This window comes from Erinaceus europaeus, chromosome 16 (assembly GCF_950295315.1).
Source record: "Erinaceus europaeus chromosome 16, mEriEur2.1, whole genome shotgun sequence".
Taxonomy (NCBI): Eukaryota; Metazoa; Chordata; class Mammalia; order Eulipotyphla; family Erinaceidae; genus Erinaceus; species Erinaceus europaeus.
In genome coordinates, this window is record NC_080177.1 from 45002834 (window position 1) to 45022510 (window position 19677).

At 42.3% G+C, this 19677-nt stretch overlaps 1 protein-coding gene across 3 annotated transcripts in view; it reads left to right on the top strand.

The window, feature by feature from the left end:
• The first annotated feature begins 14868 nt into the window (after positions 1 to 14868).
• The window catches only part of SAV1 (salvador family WW domain containing protein 1), a 35916-nt gene continuing 31107 nt past the window's right edge, over positions 14869 to 19677 (top strand). The window contains exons 1-2 of one of the 3 annotated variants that reach the window (XM_060175000.1): positions 14869 to 15359; positions 18172 to 18549. In XM_060175000.1, the coding sequence (XP_060030983.1) occupies positions 15266 to 15359; positions 18172 to 18549 (472 nt within the window). In that variant the 5' untranslated portion in view covers positions 14869 to 15265. Of the gene's footprint in view, positions 15360 to 18105; positions 18550 to 19677 lie in introns of all 3 variants that reach the window. The other 2 variants (XM_060174999.1, XM_007536033.3) reach the window with 2 other exon arrangements.

Consider the following 19677-nt stretch of genomic DNA (forward strand, 5'->3'; position numbering starts at 1 on the left):
ACCCGCTGCGCTACAGCCCGACTCCCCAGAATAAAGTATTTTTAAAAGAAAAAAATTAAATGAAAGCTTCCAGAGAGACAATAGAAAGAGGTGTTTCAGGGTTCTTTTTTTTTTGGGGGGGGGTGGGAAGGGTTATTATTGTTATTTGTTTGTTTTACCAGAGCACCACTCAGTTCTGGCTTATGGTGGTAATAGGGGTTGAACCTGGGACTTTAGTGACTCCAACATGAAAGTCTTCTGCAAAACTATTATGCTATCTTCCCAGCCCCTACTTCTATTCTTATAAGAGCACTATGATTATATTGTACCCAAGTGGAAATCCAAGGGGATCCCCTCCCCATCTCAAGACACTTAAATTAATCATATCTGCAAAGTCTCTTTCACTATATTAACATACTCACAGGTTTGGAAAATTGGCATATAGGCATTTTTAGATTGTTATGTATAGCTTACCACACAATCCAATCCATAAAGTCTTCTTCTAAAAGCTTAATGCAAATGAAATATGTATAAGGGTACAACTCACATGAAGGATATTCAGACAAAGATGATCATTGGATTTGATCAATCACTGACTTGGTCCTGCAAGAAAGAAATTGTCCATATCCACAATATAAGGGCTTGTCTTTTACCAGTATTATTCTATCCATGAATCCTCATATCAGTAGTCCAGATTTTTTTTTAATTTATTTATGTATGACAGAATACATAAGAGAGGAGGGGAGAGAGAACCAGAGCATCACTCTAGAATACAAGATCAAACTCAGGACCTCACTTTTTAAAAAAAATTTATTCCCTTTTTGCTGCCCTTGTTTATTGTTGTTATAGTTATTATTGTTGTTGTTATTGATGTTGTCATTGTTGAATAGGACAGAGAGAAATGGAGAAAGGAGGGGAAGACAGAGAGGGGGAGAAAGATAGACACCGGGAGACCTGCTTCACTGCCTGTGAAGGGACTCTCCTGCAGGTAGGGAGCCGGGGCTCGAACCGGGAGCCTTTTGCCTGTCCTTGCGCTTTGTCATGTGCGCTTAATCCCCTCCGCTACCGCCTGACTCCCAGGACCTCACTTTTGAGAGTCAAGTGCTTTATCCACTGCACCACCTCCTAGGCTATAACTGTTTAAATTTTGTTGTTGTTGTTTATTGCGACCAAGATTATCACTGTGGCGGGAGCCGGGCGGTGGCGCAGCAGGTTAAACGCACATGGCACGAAGCACAAGGACCTGCTTAAGGATCTGGATCCCGGTTCGAGCCCCCTATTCCCCACCTGTAGGAGGTTCGCTTCACAGTCGGTGAAGCAGGTCTGCGGTGTTCTCTCCCCTCTCTGTCTTCCCCTCCTCTCTCCATTTCTCTCTGTCCTATATAACAACAACAACAACAACGATTAAAAAGGGCAACAAAAGGGAAAAAAATAAAGTTTATTTAAAAAAAAGAAAGGGAGTTGGGCGGTAGCGCAGCAGGTTAAGCGCATGTGGAGTGAAGTGCAAGGACCGGCATAAGGAATCGGGTTCTAGCCCCGGCTCCCCACCTATAGGGAAGTCGCTTAACAAGCAGTGAAGTAGGTCTGCAGGTGTCTCTCTCCTTTTTAAAAATATTTGTTCCTTTTTGTTGCCTTTGCTGTTTTATTGTTGTAGTTATTGATGTCGTCGTTGCTGGATAGAACAGAGAGACGTGGGGAGGGGAGGGGAAGACAGAGGGGGAGAGAAAGATAAAGTAAATGTAAAGGAGGATCTTGGTATTTAACTTCTGTTCAGACCTGTATAGATTAAATGCATATTTGAACTGAATATATATATATATGTGTGTATATATATATATGTGTGTGTGTGTGTGTATATATATATATATATATATATATATATATACACAGAGAAACTGAGATGAGAGGGAGAGATAGAGAGAGACATCTGTAGCACTTACTACACTGGTCTTGAAGCTTCCTTCTCCCTGTAGGTAGGGAGAGAGTACTTGAATTTGGTTCTTTGCACATTGCAAAGTATGTATTAACCAGCTGTGCTACTAGATACTAGATAATTTAAAATAAATTTTATTCTTAAGTAATCTTTTTTTATAATTTTTTTTTTAATTTGCTGCTAGGGTTATGTCTGGTGCTTGGTGCCTGCACTGCAAATCCACTGCTCCTGGAGGCCATTTTTTTCCATTTTTGTTGCCCTTGCTGTTATAGCTGTTGTTGTAGTTATTGGATAAACAGAGAAATGGAGAGAGGAGGGGAAGACAGAGAGAGGGAGAGAAAGATAGACACCTGCAGACCTGCTTCAAGGCTTGGGAAACAACACCCCTAGAGGTGGGGAGCCAGGAACTCCAACCTGGATCCTTAAGCCAGTCCGTGAGCTTCGCTCCATGTGTGCTTAACCTGCTGAGCTACCGCCTGGCCCCTAAAATAAATTTTAAAGATGCGCTGATAAATACATGAAAAAAATACATGGCAAAGTCCAGTTTTTTAAAAAGATTTAATTCCTACAACTGTTAATATTTTTCTATACAGGCTTTCCCCACATTCCTAAAGTAGTATTATCCTATGTGGTATGATTCCATACTTTGGGGTCTGGGAATGCTATTACCTAATGCTATTACCATGTATATATGGAGACAAATTTGTAACTTCCCAGACCCCCAAAATAACTATCAAATAGTTATTCTACTACTCTGAGATAGCAAAGGAAAGTATATTCAAATGTTTTTTAATACTTAACAGCCAGTTAGCTCATTTTCAACTACTCCATTTACCCCAATTTTTAAATTTTGACTAATGTGGGTCAGGCGGTAGCCCAGTGGGTTAAGCACCCATAAGAACAGCCTAAGAATCCCAGTTCAACCCCACCACCACCACCACCTGCAAAGGGAGTCGCTTTACAAGCAGTGAAGCAGGTCTGCAGGTGTCTATCTTCCTCTTCTCTCTTGATTTCTCACTGTCCTGTCCAACAACAATGACAGCAGTAACAATAATAATAACCACAACAATGATAAATGATAAACAACAAGGGCAACAAAAGGGGAAAAAACAGCCTCCAGGAGCAGTGGATTTGTAGTGCAGGCACTGAGCCCCAGCAATAACCCTGGAAGCAAAAAATGAACAAATAATTTTGACTAATTACTAGTTTTGTTAGATTTCATTCACAAGTAGATATTTTCTGGAGGGCCTATAATGCTGAATTGTTTATATTGCATTATTTTCTTTTTCTTTGACTCTATAGGCTTTTCACCTTCTTAACTTGTTCAAAGTTGTACAGATTTATTAAATTCCATCTCTTTAAAAGTGTTTTCTTCTAGAGATGTCTTATATCCCACTGCTATCTGGACAGACTTCCAAGAGTGCAGCTATGGTTCTTATATTCATTACTTTCATGAATTATATCTCTATTTCTTAAAAAAGAAGAAGAAGAAGAAGGAGAAGGAGAAGGAGAAGAAGTTGTTAAACATGGGGCCCAAAAGGTGGCACAGTAAGAAGAATGCTGAATTTGGAAGTATGAGGTTATGATTCTTATCCCCAGCACCCCAGATACCAGAGTGATACCCTGATTCTCTCCCCTTCTATCTTGTGTTAATAAATAAATAAAATCATTTTAAAATATTGCAAAATGCTGATACTTTTTCTTTTTCCTCCAGCATTATCACTAGGGCTTGGTGCCTGGCACTATGAGTCCACTGCTCCTGGCAGCCATTTTTTTCCCATTGTATCAGATAGGACAGAGAGAAATTAAGACAGGAGGGGAAGATAGAGAGGGAGAAAGGTAGATACCTGCAGACCTGCTTCACCACTTGTGAAGCTTCCCCCATGCAGGTGGGGAGTGGGGGTTGGAACCAGGATCCTTATGTGGGTCCTTGAGTTTTGTACTATGTGCACTTAACCAGGTGCACCACCACTGGCCCCTTATTGTTTTTTTTTAAATAATCTTTATTTATTAAATAGCCAGAAATTGAGAGGGTACAGGGAGATACTGAGGGAGAGAGACTGCTTCACTACTTGCTAAGCTTTCTTAAACTTGCTAAGCTTGCTAAGCAGGTGGGATGGCCCCTTATTTTTAACTAGGGACAGAGAGGCAAATAGAAGTAGCGAAAGAGGTCACAGCACCAAAGCTTCCCTCAGTGTGTTTATGGCCCAATACCCACATGGCAAAGTTGCACACCACCTAAGGGAGCTATTTTGATAGCCCACATATATTTTTCTTGAGATAATGTCAGTTTACAAGACTGTATGGTTTAGATGAACCATTTTACCTCTTCATAAATTGTGTTTACATCTATTTTTTGTTGTTGTTGTTTTGCTTTTTTTTTTTAATTTATTGTGATCAGGGTTGTCTCTGGGACTCACTCCTGGTGGCCTTTCCCCCCCCTACTTTTTATTTGAGATACAGAGAGAAATTGGGAGAGGAGGGGGAAGTGGGGGGGAATAAATAGATGCCTACAGACCTACTTCACAGCTCCTGAAGTATCCCTTCTGCAGGTGAAGACCAGGGGAGCCAGAACCCAGGTCCTTGCACATGGTAATATGTGCACACTCACAACCAAAGTTTTATTAAAACCTCTCTCCCCAACAATAAGCACCACATTTCTTAGAAACTATTTGGTCACTTTTATTTTTTTGGTAAGTGCATATGTTTCAATTTTCTATATCCCATATTTGAAGCAAAGTCATACAGTAGTTATTTTTTACCTTCTTACTTACTTTACTAAGCAAAATCACCTCCAGTTCCATCCACTTTGTGTACTATTATATTTTCCCTTATTGGGGAATTATTGGTTTACAGTCAACAGTAAAATACAGTAGTTTGGACATGTGTAACATTTCTCAGTTTTCCACATAACAATCTGATCCCTCAGGTCCTCCTCTGCCATTATGTTCCAGGACCTGAACCCTCCCCTCCAAACCCCATAATCTTTTACTCTGGTGTAATAAACCAACTCCAGTCCAAGTTCTTCTTTGTGTTTTCCTTTCTGTTCTTTTTTCCAGCATCTGCCTATGAATGAGATCATCCCATATTTATCTTTCTTTCTGGCTTATCTCACTTAACAAGCTCCATCCAAGATGAAGTGAAGATGAATACATAATTTTATTATTTTATTTTTAGACAGAGACAGAGAGATCAAGACAGAGAGAAAGTGAAAGAAACCATAGCACTGAAGGTTCTTTCAATGTAGTGGAGGCCAGACTTGAACCTGGGTTGTGGACATGGCAAAGCAGCACACTAACTGACCAGTCTTGCTGACTCACATCCATTTTGTCCCAAAGAAAACATCACCTTTTTAAATTGCAGAGTGGTAGTCCATTGAGTACATGTACTATAACTTCTTCAACCAATCATCTGTCTATGGGCATTTAGATTGTTTCTACTTCTCAGCAATTGTGAACCACCAAGAACTATAAACATAGGAGTATGTACTAGTGTTTTCACAATGACCTCTCCATCTTCTCTATTCTCTCTTTCTGGAAATTTTAGGGGGCTATCTCTTTATAAATCCTACTTTTCTTATCTTTTTCTTTATATTTCCCATGTTTTTGTGACCTGGAAGACCTGCTCAACTTTATCTTCCTAACTTTCTTCTGAATATTTTATTTGACAATCTCCTCTTTATAATTTCTTTATTGGGGAATTAATGTTTTACATTCAACAGTAAATACAATAGTTTGTACATGCATAACATTCCCCAGTTTTCCATATAACAATACAACCCCCACTAAGTCCTCTGTCATCCTTCTTGGATCTGTATTCTCCCCACCCACCCACCCCAGAGTCTTTTACTTTGCTGCAATACACCAATTCCAGTTCAGGGTCTACTTGTGTTTTCTCTTCTGATCTTGTTTTTCAACTTCTGCCTGAGAGTGAGGCCATCCCATATTCATCCTTCTGTTCCTGACTTATTTCACTTAACATGAATTTTTCAAGGTCCATCCAAGATTGGCTGAAAACAGTCAAGTTACCATTTTATATAGCTGAGTAGTATTCCATTGTATATATATACCACAACTTGCTCAGCCACTCATCTGTTGTTGGACACCTGGGTTGCTTCCAGGTTTTGGCTATTACAAATTGTGCTGTCAAGAACATATGTGTACATAGATCTTTTTGGATGGGTGTGTTGGGTTCCTTAGGCTATATCCCCAGGAGGAGAATTGCAGGGTCATAGGGTAGGCCCATTTCTAGCCTTGTGAGAGTTCTCCAGACTGTTCTCCACAGAGGTTGGACCAATTGACATTCCCACCAGCAGTGTAGGAGGGTTCCTTTGACCCCACAACCTCTCCAGCATTTGCTGCTGTTACCTTTTCTGATGTATGACATTCTCACAGGAGTGAAGTGGTATCTCATTGTTGTCTTGATTTGCATTTATCTGACAATCAGAGACTTGGAACATTTTTTCATGTGTTTCTCAGCCTTTTGGATCTCTTCTGTGATGAATATTCTGTCCATGTCCTCCTCCCATTTTTGGATGGGGTTATTTGTTGTCTTGTTGTGATTTGCAAGTTCTTTATATATTCTGGTTATGAGCCTCTTGTCTGATGTATGGCAAGTAAAGATCTCCCATTCTGTGAGGGGTCTCTTGGTTTGGGTAGTAGTTTCTTTAGCTGTGCAGAAGCTTTTAATTTTATGTAGTCCTATAGGTTTATGTCTTTTCTTAGTCTTCTTTGTAATTGGATTTGTTTCATTGAAGATGTCTTTAAAATTTATGCAGAAAAGAGTTTTGCCAATATTTTCCTCTAAGTTACTGATAGTTTCTGGTCTAATATCCAAGTCATTGATCCACTTGGAATTTACTGTTGTCTTTGGTGAAATATAGTGGTTCAGTTTCATTCTTCTGCATGTTTCAACCCATTTTTTTCCAACACTGTTTGTTGAAGAGACTCTGCTTTCCCCATTTAATAGTCTGGGCACTTTTGTCAAAGATTAGATGTCCATAGGTGTGGGGGCTTACTTCTGGGCTCTCAATTCTATTCCACTGGTCAGTACGTCTATTCATGTTCCAGTTCCAATCAGTTTTGATGACAATGGCCCTATAATACAATTTGAGATCTGGGAGTGTGATGCCTCTGGTTCTGTTATTTTTTCTCAAGATTATTTTGGCAATTCTAGGTCTTTTCTGGTTCCAGATAAACATTTGTAGCATTTTTCTATTCTAAAAAATGTGCTTGGGATCTTGATGGGGATAGCATTAAATTTGTAGATGGCTCTGGGTAGTATATTCATTTGGATGATGTTAATAATAACTATAATAAATACAACAATACAACAAAGGCAACAAAAGGAAATAAATAAATATTTAAAAAAAAGAAATCTTTATCAGCCTCAGTTTTTATGCTACTTCCCCAGCTTGATTGCAGATAAGAGATCACTTTTTGGGAGTCGGACGGTAGCACAGCAGGTTAAGCGCACACAGCGCAAAGTGCAAGGACCAGAGTAAGGATCCTGGTTCGAGCCCCCGGCTCCCCACCTGCAGGGGAGTCGCTTCACAGGCGGTGAAGCAGGTCTGTAGGTGTCTGTCTTTCTCTCCCCGTCTTCCCCTCCTCTCTCCATTTCTCTCTGTCCTATCCAACAATGATGACATCAATAATAACTACAACAATAAGACAACAAGGACAACAAAAGGGAATAAATAAATAAATATAAAATTTTAAAAAAAAGAGATCACTTTTTTTTTTTTTGTCTCTAGGATTATGTCAGGGGCTTGGTGCATGCACTACGAATCCAAAGGCTTCTGGAGCCCATTTTTAACCATTGTTGTTGTTATTATTGTTGTTGTTGGATAGGATAGAGAGAAATTGAGAGGAAGACAGAGAAAGATAGACACCTGCAGACCTGTTCCACCGCTTGTGAAGTGACATCCCCTGCACGTGGGGAGATGGGCCTCGAACCAGGATCCTTGTGCAGGTCCTTGCACTTCATGCTATATGCACTTAACCTGGTGTGCTACTGCCCGGCCCCCAAGAGATCACTTTTTTTTTCTTTTCTTTTCTTTTCTTTTCTTCATTTTCTTTATTTGTTGGATAGAAACAACCAGAAAGCAAGAGGAACGGGAGATAAAAAAAAAGAGACACCTGCAGCCTCACTTCATCACTTGTGAAGTTTTCCCTCCTGCATTGGGGGACTGGGGGCTTGAAACCAGGTCCTTGCACACTGTAACATGTGTTACATACCAGGTATGCCACCACCTGGCTCTAAGAGATCACTTTTTAATTAACTTATTTATTGGATTGCCACTAGGATTATTGCTGGGAATAGGTGCCTACACCATGAATCCACCTCTCCTGACAGACATTTTTTTCCTTTTAAAGTAACAGGACAAAGAGAAATTGAGAGGGGAGTAGGAGATAGAGAGGAAGTCTCCATATAGGCCTCATCTTCAAATAATTAATCACCCAAAGACTTATGTCTGGAACTGTGGGGCCTGGTATAGTTTACATGCTTACCTCAGGTAACAGTATGATGAACAGTATAGCAGCCACTACTGGGTTCTGCCTTTTACTAGTTAGTTACAAGTTACACCAAAGGGACTCCAAAATAGCTTTAATCAGTAAGAAGTACAATGGGTTTGTTTTTTTCTTTGTTTATTTGTTTCTTTATTTAAGAAAACAAATAGGGCTTAAGGAGACATAAGTCTCTGCTAACTAACATTCTTTTGTTTTTGTTTCTAATTTTTATTCATTTATTTTAGACAGAAACAGAGAAATTGAGAGGGAATTGGGGAGATAGAGGAGATAAGACACCTGAAGCACTGCTTCATTGTTCATGAAGCTTTCCCCCTGCAGGTGGGGGGGTTGAGGGCTTGAACTCTGGCCCTTGCACACTGTAATATGTGCTCTTAACCAGATGTGCCATCTCCCGGCCTTACATTCTTTTGTTTTAAGCTCTCTCTTCACTAACATGCCTAAGAGAAGCTCTGCAGATGTATGGCTACAGTGTCAGCAGGTCAAGTACCCCCTTCATTCACATCCAGTGTCAAGTTGGCCTTGGCCTGGAGCTTTGGCTCCACTGACACCTCTCTGGGCTTGAGAGAAGTTATATATCTCTTCCAGCTATGAAGAATAATTAGGTCATGAGTTGCTTAAGTCTTAGGGCAAACACAAGCCTTGCACACTGAGATATCTTCCTTGGCCTTTTCCCCAACAATATGCTACATTCTTCCTCTTTCATGTCACTAGATATGTCTTTTTATTTCTGTTAGAATAACCTAACTGCACAAACTGTATATAAGTGAATATGAATACACATGGGCCCTAAATCAGATCAATGGGGTTTACAGTTAACAGTATTTATATACTCTTCCCATATTTGGCAGCTACTCTCTGCCCTGATCCAGCTTTATAGTCCTATTCCCAACTCTGACACCATCTTCCCAGACAATACTTTCTGCCCACCTGCATGTTAGCTGTTGGGCTCACACAAAAATTAGTAAGGTCATGGGCCCTTGGAATATACCTAAATTAGACTTCCTAGCTCCTTCCAACATGAAGACCCCAAATCTCATCTGCTATAGTCTTACCTTTAGGTTCCTGATTGTTAAACCATTAGTTCTGCTTTATATCTTAATGCTTCTCAGCCACCAAGTTGTTGATGCTACTATGACACCAACCTGACTTCCTTGGGCAGACAACCTCACCACTGTGTCCTTGAACCCCACCTCCCTAGAGCCCTACCCCACCAGGGAATGATAGGAACAGGCTGGGGCCTATGGATTGACCTACCAATGGCCATGTCTAGTGTAGCAGCAATTACAGAATCCAGACCTCCCACCTTCTGCGCCCCATAAAGATCTTTGGCCCATACCTCCAGAAAGATAAAGAATAGGGAACTTTACAATGCAGGGGATGGAATATGAACTATACCTCTCATCCCACAATCTTATTGATCAGTATTAAATCACTAAAAAAAAAAAAAAAAGGATAGTGAAGGGCACTGATCCCTAGCTGAAAGCTTCAGGAGCTATTTATGAAGCAAGTCTTAACTCCTCCTCTTCTCCTCTCAATTCCTACCCCCCCCCCATGGAAAGGAGAGCAAGTGAAGGAAGGGAGAGGGAGGATAGAAGGATGGATGAAGGAAGGAAGGAAGGAAGGAAGGAAGGAAGGAAGGAAGGAAGGAAGGGACAGGAAGTTGTATACCTTGTGGAGCACACACTTTACCAAGGACAAGGACCCAGGTTTGAGTCCCTATCCCCAAATTCATATGGAGCTTCCAGAGCCCTGAAGCAGGCTTGTGCGGTTTCTTTCTTTCTCTTGACCTCTCCTCTCTTTTTCTCTCTGCCCTATCAAAATAAAATAGAGGGAGTCAGGCTGTAGTGCAGCGGGCTAAGCGTAGGTGGCGCAAAGCACAAGGACCGGCATAAGGATCCCGGTTCGAACCCTGGCTCCCCACCTGCAGGGGAGTCGCTTCACAGGCGGTGAAGCAGGTCTGCAGGTGTCTATCTTTCTCTCCTCCTCTCTGTCTTCCCCTCCTCTCTCCATTTCTCTCTATCCTATCCAACAATGACAACAACAATAATAACTACAACAATAAAACAACAAGGGCAACAAAAGGGAATAAATAAATAAAATAAATAATAAAAAAATAAAACAAAATAGAAAAAATAATAGTTCCTTGGAGTGGTGGATAATGCCAAAAACAATAACCCCATGGCAACAAAGAAAAAGGGGTGGGGAGGGGAAAGGGTAAGGGAGAGGGGTAGGAGGAGGGGAGGTGGAGGGGAGAGAGGAGGGGTAGGGAGGAGAAAGGAGAGGAGGGGAAGGAAAGGGGAGATGAGGAGAAGAGGGGAGGGGGAGGGGAGAGGAGAGGAGGAGGAAGGGAGAAGAGAGGAGAGGAAGAGGGGGGAGGGGAGAGGGGAGGGAATAAGGGAAGGGGAGAAGGAGGGTGAAAGGGGAAAGAGTAGGAGAGGGGCGAGGGAAAGAGAGGAGAGAGGTATGGAGGGGGAGGGGAGAAGGAAGAGGAGGAGGGGATGAGGAGGAGAGAGGAAGAGGGGAAGAGAGGGGAAGAGAGGGGAGGAGGGGAAGAGAGGGGAGGAGGGGGAGGAGAGGGGAGGAGGGGGAGGAGGGGGAGAAGGGGGAGAGGGGGAGGAGGAGAAGGGAGAAAGGTGGAGGGGAGGGTAAAAATGGCTGCCAGGAGTGGTAGATTTGTGTGAAGGCACCAACCCCCAACACTAACCCTGATAGTAAAAATAAGGCTAGTGGGCATCAGGCCTTGGAGTGCCAGGCTGAGCGCACACATTACCAAGCATAAGGATGGGGGTTCAGGCCCCACTTCACAGGGAAACAGCTTCGTGAGGAGGGTGAAGCAGGTTTCCTGGTGTGTCTCTGTCTCTTTTCTCCCCTTCCCCTTTCTCTTTACCCTACCTATAAAAAAATACATAAAATTTCATTTCAATTTCTAAAAAAACAAACACAAAAAATAGTGAAATTGCCAAAAGTTATTGAAAGCAGGGATATTTCATGGCAATTTCCACTGGGGCCTTTCAGAGATCATCTTTGAAGAACACTGTAGTTGCTGGAGAGGTCATAAGAAAAGAGAAATACTGGCATGACTGATTAAGACAGATGGAGCAGAGATGGTGCTTCTAAACAGTCCTGGACTCCCACTTGGTATGGAAACAACACAAGTGCTACCCTATCTGAGGCTAAACTTTCCCAGACACAGCTATGCAGGATAAGATATCAGTGCCTAAAGCAACCAGAGCAATGGGTACAAGTCCCACTCCCTTAACCTTATAGCTTCTGCTTCTGTAATGACATTTTCTGCTCTCAGTCCACACCCCCTATATGCCTGTACCTTCCCTTTATTGGGGCTGCAAAATACTTCAAGTGCATGAGCTTTTTCTGTGGTCTGAACGTTAAAAAAAGTTCCGCCTTGTTGGGGGTTGGGCAGTGGCACAGTGGGTTAAGCACACGTGGCGCAAAGCACAAGGACCGGCATAAGGATCCCGGTTCCAGCCCCTGGCTCCCCACCTGCAGGGGAGTGGCTTCATAGGCGGTGAAGCAGGTCTGCAGGTGTCTATCTTTCTCTCCCCCTCTGTCTTCCCCTCCTCTCGCCATTTCTCTCTGTCCTATCCAACAACGAACAACATCAACAATGGTAATAATAATAACCACAACGAGGCTACAACAACAAAAGGGGGAAAAATGGCCTCCAGGAGCGGTGGATTCATGGTGCAGGCACCGAGCCCAGCAATAACCCTGGAGGAGAAAAAAAAAAAAAGTTCTGCCTTGTTGACTCCATCAGTTAATTGGCTCTGATTCTCGAACCTGCAATACTACTATGAAATAAGATTGATAAATAATAAGATGGAATAAGATTTCACCTTTTTGATGTTGGGTATTATACAGCAAATCCTAACAAAGGGATTTTTCAAAGTTAACCCAATTACCAAATAATGTGATTATAACAATAACTATCTATTGTCTTCTTGAACCCTAAAGCAGCAGGAACCTCACATTTTGACTATAGAGCCTATATTTCCCCCAGTTTTGGAACGTCTAGGATGGGGCGCACTTTCCTGCATGCTTCTCTCAGTTCATACCAAATAATATTGCATCCGCTGATCCCAACCTAATCAATGCAATGAGTGCCCTCAGCATGCTTCACTTCAGACTGTGTCCAAAGACTTCAGGTATGGAATGTCAACCCTTCAGCTTCATTACTCCGGTGAGACCTTTCCTTTCATAGTATTCTCTAGTTCCATTCCAGGAGGTTCACTTCCTAACAAAGTCCCAAAATCTAGATATAGACCAGGTCCCATGAGATACAGCATATGTTCACATGTATCCATAAACTAGGGCAAAATATATACCTGAAAGCAAAAAATACACAATAGGCTGCAGTGAGTCAGTATAAAGTTCCTAATGAAATAGTATATAATTAGACTTAGATACCCTCCTCACCTACTTCCTATTACAGTTCTCTCACTCACTCCAAAGCTAACCTCATCAAAGCATGGACTGCAAAAGCTGAATAAGGGTAAGAGACTGGCATACTTTAACAATGACTCTTTAGTCACTATCAAGCCACCCCATCAGCTGGGGCCCTATTCAGGGAGTCTTGAGATTCCCAAACAGACATGATGGGCTTAGACCTCAAATAAATCCCTCTCTCCATTGTTACTGGTCATCTCTATCAGAAACAACAAAATAGACCCCTTTGTGGGCCCCACATAGGACCTTGCCCTCAACTTGGATCAACAATGGTAGAGAATGTTCCATCCTCTGAAGGGAGGCTGGACAATATACTCTATGCTACACCTGAGGAACATGGGTCAATATTGGGGCAGCTTTGAATGTAGGAACTCATGACCACAGAATGTGAGCTCAGATCTACAGGGAGGCAGAGGTCACATAGGCTCCTAAGCTGAATATGGGCCCCAGACCAAATCAAATTGATGGTGTTTACAGTCAACAATATTTATACCTCTTCCCTATATTAGGGAGCTACTCTCTTCCCTGATTCAGCTTTCTGTCCCTTTTCTAGCCATGACATCGCCTCCCCAGACAACTTGGATCCACCCGTATATCAGATTTCAGGCTCAGAGAAAAAACAAAACAAAACAAAACAAACAAACAAACAAAAAAACCCACTAGTATAGGTACAGTCCCTTTGAAATATAACTAAAATATGCCTACTAGCTATCTACAAAATGGAGGACCCCCCCCCCAGCACTTCATCTGCACTATTCCAGCCTTTAAGTCTATTATTGTTCAACAATTTCTTTGGCTTTGTAAGTTAACTCTTTTCAGACACTAGGTTCCAGATGCTAGCATGATGCTGAATAGACTTCCCTGGACAGACAACCCCACCAATGTGTCCTGGAGCTCCACTTCCCCAGACCCCTTCCCCACTAGGGAAAGTGACAGGCCTGGAGTATGGATCGACCAGCCAACGCCCATGCTCATTGGAGAATCAATTACAGAAACCAGACCTTCCACTTTCTGCAACTCACAACGACCCTGGGTCCATACTCCCAGAGGGATAGAGAATGGGAAAGCTATCAGGGGAGGGGATGGGATATGGAGACCGGGTGGCAGGAATTATGTGGAATTGTACCCCTCCTATCCTACGGTTTTGTTACTGTCTCCTTTTTTAAATTAAAAAAAAAATCACCTTTTACAAATGTTCACCTCTACATTTGGCATCTTTGCTAAATTATGTAAAATAAAACCCATAGTAGACGTGTAATTTCAAGTCTTGACACTCATTGTTCAAAGATTCTGCGGTTTCAGCATTTAACTTTAAGAAGAAACATGTTGTTCATTAAGTACACTGTGGAGGATAATGAAATAATATCCGAATACCAATTTTATCTCCATTTTTCACTCCCCACTTCCGTCTCTCCCTTGTTTTGATAGATGTTTTTCTTTAGGGGTAGATAGCATAATGGTTATGCAAAGAGACTTTGAGCCCAAGGCTCCAAAGTCCCAGGTCTGACTCCTCACACCACCATAAGCTAGAGCTGAGCAGTGCTCTGGTTAAAGAAGAAAAGATGTTTTCCTTATATTGCTTCAATTCATATTGGACAGATGGAAGTACCCAACAAAAAGAGCACACTCAGATTAGCCTCGGGGCTGTGGCTCTTCAACTCAGCCTGCAGTCTGCGTTATCAGGACCCCGAATTTGTCAGCTGAAGAAATTCCAAACCGGATATCCTCACTCTTGCAAAGCGACCCGAAGGCGACTCAACTCCCCTAAGGTTTTGACGGAAATTCTATGCAATGAGGGAGTTCCGCTACGTGAGCGGCGCTCAGAAGCCTTTCTCCCCGGCCCTCGGGAACTGCCTCTGCCATGGAACGAAGGCGGCCGCGCTCCGCCAGCGACACCCTCACTTGGGCCCGTTAGCTGTTCGCCGGGGCGCGGCGGCTCGCTGGTGGGAGCCGCACCCGGACTCCACGGGGGGAGGGGAGGCAGCGCTGGCGCAGCGTAGAGTTTCCCAGAATTCCCAGCGGCCGCGGGGAAAGTTTACGGGACGTCGGCGGCGGCGGTAGCGGTTACTAGGCGGTCGGCGGCGGACCATGGCCCTGGCCCGGCGTCGTCGGCCGTTCTTCACGGCGTCTTTCCGCAGCGTGGGAGCAGGTAGACTTGGGAGAAGGGACTGACATGCGCCTGAGCAGCGACCGGCGCGCTTAGCGCCCCGAACATGCGGCAGCCTCTACGGGCGACCCGGGGCTGCGGAGAGGCGGCGGCGGCGGCTCGGGAGCAAAGGAGGCGGCGGCGCCGGTGGAGGTGAGGTCGGCGGAGCCCGAGGGGGCCTGCTCGGCGCGGCCTGGGGTTTCATCGACAAGGATGTTGTCCCGAAAGAAAACCAAAAACGAAGTGTCCAAGCCGGCCGAGGTGCAGGGCAAGTACGTGAAGAAGGAGACGTCGCCCCTGCTGCGGAGTGAGTATCTGGAGGGACGCACCCACCGTACCTGGGCCGGCGGGTCCCGGGCTTGTGGTTGCTCGCGGTCGGTGAGAAAGTCTCCTAAGGTGTCCTCTTGCCTGATGTGCTGCGTGTTTGAAAGCCCGACAGAAAGCTTTGATTAGTCCCCTCCGTCTCTCATGCCCCCCCCCCCAAAAAAAATAAGCTTCCGGTTCCATGCTAGTAAGGGTGTGTTGGTTTTGATTACAGGAACAAACCGGTCCTAGGGAAAAGACAGCGTGAACCCCTTGATGCTGTGAGAGTTAAAGCAACTAGACTGGGATGGGGGACCCCCCTCCCGTCCCCGAGAATGTGCCTGGTGTCTGCAGGCATTGCGGGGTCGTGTCGCTCTCCCGTAGTGGAAGTTGTGCTGAGTCCCGGTGCAATTGCAGAGCCTGCCTGCGGGCGCGGAGGTCGGGCTGGGAGCCTCCGCGGCAGGGGCCCGAACTCATTGGTATTTGTCTATATTCCTGAGGCTTGCTTCGAATACTCCCTTCCCTGGAAAAAGAGGCACAGTACTTAAAGCACCGACCATATTTTAAAGGAAATTACAAAAACAAAACAAAACATTTTTTAACTTTAATAAGATTTTTCTCACACTTCACTTTTCAATTAGATCTTTTAAATTTACAATTTTTTCTTAACGTTTCCACAATGTTTTGGAGGGAAGAAGATGGTATTTTGGTGCTTATGCTGTATGCTGGGCCCTTTGTAAGTATTCTTTTAGGAGGCTCCTAGTAACCTTGTGACTTAAGCATTGCGTTATAAATTACTTGAAATTAAAAGTCTTAATAGATGTGCCTAGTATTTTGCTCAAGATGAGGCAGAAAGGAATGGAGAGCATGTTTTTCCATAATTAACACATCAGCTTTCCATATTTATCCATGTGTGTGCACTGCTTTCTTACAAAATGAGTAGATCAGTAACCTGAAACTCAATATTTAAACAGTTTCTCAGTTACTCATACTTTTTTAGGTTTTGAGATAACAATAACTTGCTGTTTGCTGCAAGTAGTCATTTAAAATGTTAATGTCATGAATTATGTTTGCCACACCTTTAAACAAGTAACTTTGACATAGTATTTTAGTTTCATTAAGTGTTGGGTTGTATTTATTCAGATAGCGATTTTCATATAATGTTAGCTAGAAGCTAATTAGTGTGTACTCTTTAAAATTGTTTACTCAAGGAAGTAATAAAACTATCTTCAAAGGGACCAGGTGGTGGTGCACCTGGTTGAGCACATATGTTACAGTGCTCAAGGACCCAGGTTCAAGCCCCCAGTCTCCACCTGCAGGGGGAAAGCTTCACAAGCGGTGAAGCAGGTCTGCAGGTGTCTCTCTCCCTATCTCCCCTACTCTCTCGGTTTTTGGCTGTCTATCCAATAAATAAAGATAATAAAAAAATAAAATAAAATACAAAAAAACTATCTTCAAATCCAATTTTCTTTTTTTTTAAAAAAAAATATATATTTATTTTATTTATTCCCTTTTGTTGCCCTTGTTGTTTTATTGTTGTAGTTAGTATTATTGTTGGATAGGACAGAGAGAGATGGAGAGAGGAGGGGGAGAGAGAAATGGAGAGACAAGGAATACAGAGAGAGAGAGAGAAAGATAGACACCTGCAGACCTGCTTCACCGCTTGTGAAGCGACTCCCCTGCAGGTGGGGAGCCAGGGCTGGAACCAGGATTCTTAGCCGGTCCTTGTGCTTTGCACCACCTGCACTTAACCTGCTGTGCCACAGCCCGACTCCCCAAATCCAATTTTCTTCATATTGTGAAGATACTTTCTTTCTAACTAGGATTGTCTAAGCCATTTTCAAGTTCTGTGTTAAAAAGCACCATATCCTGAAAGCCATTGTTCTACTGTTATCTTCTGTTTTGAATTATAATTTTTGATTTTTATTTTTTTAAAGATTTTTATTTATTAATGAGGATAGGAGGAGAGAGAAAGAACCAGACATCTCTCTGGTACATGCACTGCTAGAGATCGAACTCAGGACCTCATGCTTGAGAGTCCAATGCTTTATCCACTGCTCCATCTCCAGGACCACTTGTTTTTTAAAGGAATCTTAGTTTGGGGTTTGGTATTTTTGAATTGTATGTGCCCCTTTGAAATGAGGTCTTTTCATTTTTAAGTTTTTTTTTTTTAAGCTTTCCATTTGTTTTTTATTTTATTTATGAGAAAGATAGGAGGAGGGAGAAAGAACCAGACTTCACTCTGGCACATGTGCTGCCATGGATCAAACTTGGGACCTCATGCTTGAGAGTCCGAAGCTTTACCACTACGCCATCTCCCGTACCACAGCTTTCATGTTTTGTTTACTGTCAAGTGCTCCAATTCAAACAGTAGACTGGATTAATAATTCATGTAAATTATAAATTTATTTGAACACATCCATATAATTTTTTTTATCAGTGTAGTTTAACTACTCCAGGCCGTCTTTTTTCTGATAGAAACAGAGGGAAAACCACAGCACTGTAGCTTTTCCCCCCAGTGCTATGGGGACCCATCTGGAACTTGGGTCATGAGTGTGACAAAGCAGGCATCTTGAGTGGGAAAATATTAATAAGCCTCCATCTAAATACCTACGGATTGTCATAAATAAAAAAATTAATTGTGTTTTTTTAGGCTCATTTCTGTTTTTCTTCTGGGGTTTATAGAGATAAAGAACAACTTTTGAAAAAGTATATTATTTATATGGTGGTTTTGCTTGATTCTGCTACAGATCTCATGCCTTCATTTATCCGACACGGTCCAACAATTCCAAGACGAACTGATCTCTGTCTTCCAGATTCAAGCCTTCCTGCCTTTTCAGCTTCTGGAGATGGTGTAGTCTCAAGAAATCAGAGTTTCCTTCGAAATCCAGTTCAAAGACCACCTCATGAAATAATGAGAAGAGAAAGCAACAGATTATCTGCACCTTCTTATCTTGCCAGAAGTCTAACAGATGTTCCTAGGGAGTATGGCTGTTCTCAGTCATTTCTAACAGAAGTTAATTATGCTGTTGAAAATGGAGACTCTGGTTCCCGATGTTATTATTCAGATAATTATTTTGATGGTCAGAGAAAGCACCCACTTGGAAATCGTACACACGAAGACTGCAGATATTATGAATATAACCATGATATTTTCCAAAGAATGCCACAGAATCAGGGGAGACATGCCTCAGGTATCTTAAAATTATAGTGTATTAGTTTATAGTAATAACTGAAAGATGTTCTATTTTAGATTTTCATGAGTCATTTCTACTACTGAATACTCTTCCACTTATCAGTGCTGCCTAGCCAACTTACATGTAGTTATTAACCTAGATCAAACAAAAGAATTCTTATGTCCATTTAATTTATAAACTTACTTGTCAAGACTATCCTCATTGGTAACACTCTGAACCTTAAGCTGGGCTTTGAACTTAGACTTTAAGAAGGGCTAGAAGAAGGGCATTTTATTTGGAAAGTTGGAACTAACCCAGTGTAAACAGCAAGCTCAGTATAAATCCAAGGAACTGTATTCTTCTGCCCAACATAAAGAATTAAGATGTAGGGACTGGGTGGTGGCATACCTAGTTGAGCACACATTTTACAATACACAAGGATCCTGGTTCAAGCCCTCAGTTCCCACCTGCAGGGGGAAAGTTTTTTGAGTGGTGAAGCAGTACTGCAGGTTTCTCTGTTTCTCTCCTTCTCTCCCTCTCCCTCCCCACTCCATTTCTGGTTGTCTTTATCCAGTAGATAAAAAAAAAAAATATATATATATATAAATATATATATATAACCAAAAAAACAGAATTAAGATGTATAGTGGACTGGAGGTTTGTGACCCAGCAGTGGGCTGTGTGATTTCGACTTATAGATGTCATTTCAGATTTTTTTTTTGTTTCTTTTTAATTTTTTTAAAATTAATTTTAATGAGAGAGAGAGAGATACAGAGAGAGACCAGAGCACTGCTCAGCTCTGGCTTATGGTGGTGCTAGGGATAGAACCTTGGATTTCAGTGCCTCAGCCACAAGAGTCTTTTACATAACCTTTATGCTGTCTCCTCAGCCCCCATTGCAGATTTCAAAACAACAGGTCATTTTATGAAATGAAATAGTGTTTAAAAATTAGTTTTCTAGTTATATTTAGGATAGATATAAGAAACTTATCAGTAGATACCAGTGCTATTGGAACAGAAATATATGAAGCTTTTGAAGGAAAAATGAAATTTTTGGATTTGGGAGAAAGTCACTACAGTTTTGAAAAGTGGGAAGTAGTCTGGAATGATTGGTAAAGACAATTTTATTTTCTAGGCACATAGAAAT